General features: G+C 59.5%; 1 protein-coding gene across 1 annotated transcript; it reads left to right on the top strand.

The window, feature by feature from the left end:
- Positions 1-2,242: 2,242 nt before the first annotated feature.
- On the top strand, positions 2,243-3,345 carry Tmdd1 (transmembrane and death domain 1). The gene is given in 1 exon segment (NM_001401251.1): positions 2,243-3,345. A coding segment is annotated over 1 exon segment (1,065 nt). The 3' UTR covers positions 3,308-3,345.
- The last annotated feature ends 266 nt before the right edge of the window (positions 3,346-3,611 follow it).

Here is a 3,611-nt window from a genome sequence, read left to right as displayed (position 1 = left end):
CCCAGAGGATTGCTTGTGGGTATTGGGATGTGAGGAGTGTTAGCTACTCGGGTTGTCAGAGTCATGGCTGGGGCTCTGAGTGTTTCTGTCCCTTCGGCAGAAAGTTTTGGGACCAGAAGCAGAAAAGGGGCCCCCAAGAGCAGGGCGGTAGCCCCGGATGAGCAATATGAGGGTCATACTCGTCTTCCTCAGGGTGGAGGGCAAGGTTTGGAGACATCTGAGGCCCAGTGTTATAGGCCACAGAGATCCTTCGCCCATTCCCTCCCTGCCTTTCAGTCCCAGTTATCACTGACAGCTCATGATAAGGTGGGAGGTGGAAAAATTGGGGACACCATTTAAAAGTCCCATGGAGAGGCTGGGACCCACTATCAGGCCTTTGCCTGCCACAGCTGGACCGTTAAAAATATACCATGGGCCAAGGGGACAGTGTGCTGGACTCTATCTGAGGGCTCACTACAGGCTCTCGGGAGGCAAAGCCAGAAGCAGCCTCCAGAGAGACAAATGTGTATATTATCGGATTCAAAGAACGAAACCTCTTGGACTTTGGAGGTCCAGGTAAGCCCTCCTGCAGTTTGTCATGCACCTAGCATTTGAAGGAATTGTGGGAATGCCAAATAAAACAACCACCATCCCAAACTGCCAAGGATACCCCCTGATAATTCACAGTGGGGATGGTCCCCCCAAACATATCCTGCGTAACTATAAAAACTAGATAGGGGTGCTGGGGTAAGGTCATAGGAATCTTCTCAGAGCTGGCACAGTTGTTTGATGGTGACACAGTAACTGGGAACTTGAGTAGACCCTAGAATTTCTGCATTCATTGGAGTACACACTGAAGGACAAATGGCTTCTCTCAAGAATGCCCAAAAGGGCTGTGGAAATGGTTCAACAGGTAGAGTATATGCCATGCAAGTGTGGGGGCCAGAGTTCGGATCCCTGGCACCCATGTAAAGCTGGGTTAGTGTGGCAGCTCACCTGTAATTCCAGCCCTTTGGAAGGCAGAAATAGGTGCTCCCTCAGAGTGAGACAGCTAGCTGGACTAACTCTATCAGTGGATTCTGGATTCAGCTCAGAGACTCTGACTCTTAGGAAGGAGGGAACTGATGGAACCTGTTAGCCTCAGGCCTGTACCACTGCACACACAAGAGCTCCACACCACACAGACTCGGGGAAAAAGCTGTCACAAATGGTGGGTCGGAAACCTTCCCAGGTAGGAGGGCTAGAGGCCAGCAAAACGTGGAGGCCAGAGAGGGTATTCTCGGCACCGTCTGCTATTTGGGACTAGAGCATAAAATAAAGGCGGGAGTACGGATATCTGATGTTGGAGGAGTCAGGCGAGACTGGAAGCTACCCTTAAGGGCCGGTACACCACAATAAAGCCTCAGCTTGCAGGTGGGTAGGTGGCTGTGGACAGGGGATTGGCTCACAAGAATTCACACACAGAGTCAACAGGCCTTTCCTGAACACTTAGGTACTGGTCACTGTTGGGGCAATGTGAAGATCTCCGGCTCAAGGGCAGGGCAGTAAGAAGACCTGGCGGCAGCAGTGTGTTGGGCGAGGTAGGGGGCCGGGGATATGTGTGTGTTGACTGTGCTTTCGTGTGGCATCCTTCAGGAGGGATGAAACAGCGGGGTTCACCAGGGAGGCCAAACTGCTGGCCTGTGAGCGGATCCACAGTCAAGCCGCCTTGGGAAATGACGTTAGGCAAGAGTGGGCCCTGTGTGTGGATGGGGGAACCAGGAATTTGCTCAGTCCTGAGATGAGGGCTTAGACTAGCAGCTGTGAGAGCATGCTAACAACAAGGCATGCTGAGAGGGAATCTGGAACTTTGAATCTGGATTTGGAAGCTGATAGTGAGCAGAGGTTCCAGCGCTTCTGTTAGAAGTCGAAGGGTGGTAAATAAATTAGAAGAGGTTGGGGTATCAGTGGGGTTAGAGTAGGCACTTCAATATAAGGCCCAGACTCCTAACCAATCCCACAGCCATTACCATAGGTTGGGTCACTAGTTCCCACCCACCATGGGGTGGGAGGAAGGGGGTTGAGGGTGAGGAGGAGGGCTGCTGGGAACCTTTTTCCTCTGAACCCTGGGCGGTCAGATCTGTGCTCCACCCCCACCCCTGGTAGCCGAGTTCTCTCTGCAAAGAGAGTTCCGCTTTCCACGAAAGTTCCTCATCTCTGCGCCACAATCCCCTAGCCTCGCAACCCAGTCTCAGCATTCGGAGCCCCTCCCTCCGGCCGAGCCATGGCGTGGGCGCTGATCCTGGCCCTCTGCAACGGGGTGTTGGCCCCCACGAGCGCGCTGGACGCCATGGGCCCCCACGCAGCAGTCCGCCTGTCGGAACTGCTGACCCCCGAGGAGTGCAGCCACTTCCGATCTCTTCTCGAGGCGCCCGAGCCCGACGTGGACAAGGAGCTGGCCCGGCTATCTGAGGACCGGCTGGCGACGCCCGAGCCATCCATAGTCAAGCTCGGGGCGCAGGACTTGGTGGAACAACGGCGGCGGGCCGCAGCGGAGCTGGCCCGGCTGTCTGAGGTCCGGCTGGCGACGCCCGAACCGCCCACGCCCTCGCTCAATGATGAGCGGCGGCGCGCCGCAGCCGTACAGCCTTCGAAGGAGACGAAGGTCGTGCCCGAGTCCAGGGAGGTTTCCGACGGCTGCCGCGAGGCGCTGGCGACCTGGTTGGCTGCCCAGGCCCCGGCCCTGTCGTGGGACCGCGTGGCCCGAGCCCTACGGCGCAGCGGCCGCCCTGATGTGGCGCGGGAGCTGGCCAAGAACCTCCATCAGCAAGCGACGTTGCAGCTGCGGAGGTCGGGCGCGAGCTACATGCAGCAGCTTAGGGCTCCAGCCCCTGCCCCGGGCCCCGCCCCAATCATGGCCCACGCCCCGGGCCCGGCCCCTGCCCCAGGCCCCGACCCCGACCCCGACCCCGCCCCCAGCCCCTCCACCGCTCCGCGCGCTCGCCGTGCCGCGTCCCCTACGCCCGCCTGGGACCAGTTGGAACTGATCGTGGAGCGCCTGCCGCAGCCTCCGTACACGCGCAGCCCCTCAGCCTGGGCCGGGCCGCTGGCGCTCGGCCTCTTCGCCGGCTTCCTGGGCGCGCTGTGCTCCGGGGCGCTGATCACCTTGCTAACCCTGTGGATCACCGGCGACCACCGCGATGGCGACCCTGCGTGGTCTCGTGCCCGAGGCCGGGCTGCCTTCTCACCGCCCAGACCCGCTCGGTCGCCCTGCAGCTGGGAAGCGGAGCCGCTCCTGCCTCGGGCCTGGGCGCAGCAGCGAACCTCGCCCCTCTGCCGGGCGCTGTGAACGGTCAGCAGCGCACGGCTATAAAGTTTCCTAACGGGGCGGAGGCGCGGTCTGTGGCTGCTTGGTTGGAAGTGGGGGCGCGGGAGCCGACCAGGGGTCCCCAGCGTTGCCCAGCGCCCGCGTGCTTGGCTTCTGTACGCTGCGTGCTGGGAAACTGTTGCTTCTTAGGGGTGCAGTCGGCCTCTTGAACCAGAGCTGTGAGACTTGCAAGACTGTGCCCCGAGGTGCTGGGTGTGTGTGTGTGTGTGTGTGTGTGTGTGTGTGTGTGTGTATGTGTAGTCCAGATGTGTATGTGTATGTGTGT

The sequence above is a fragment of the Rattus norvegicus genome, chromosome 7 (assembly GCF_021556685.1).
Source record: "Rattus norvegicus strain SHRSP/BbbUtx chromosome 7, alternate assembly SHRSP_T2T, whole genome shotgun sequence".
Classification (NCBI taxonomy): Eukaryota; Metazoa; Chordata; class Mammalia; order Rodentia; family Muridae; genus Rattus; species Rattus norvegicus.
This window is presented reverse-complemented; position numbering and strand designations above follow the sequence as displayed.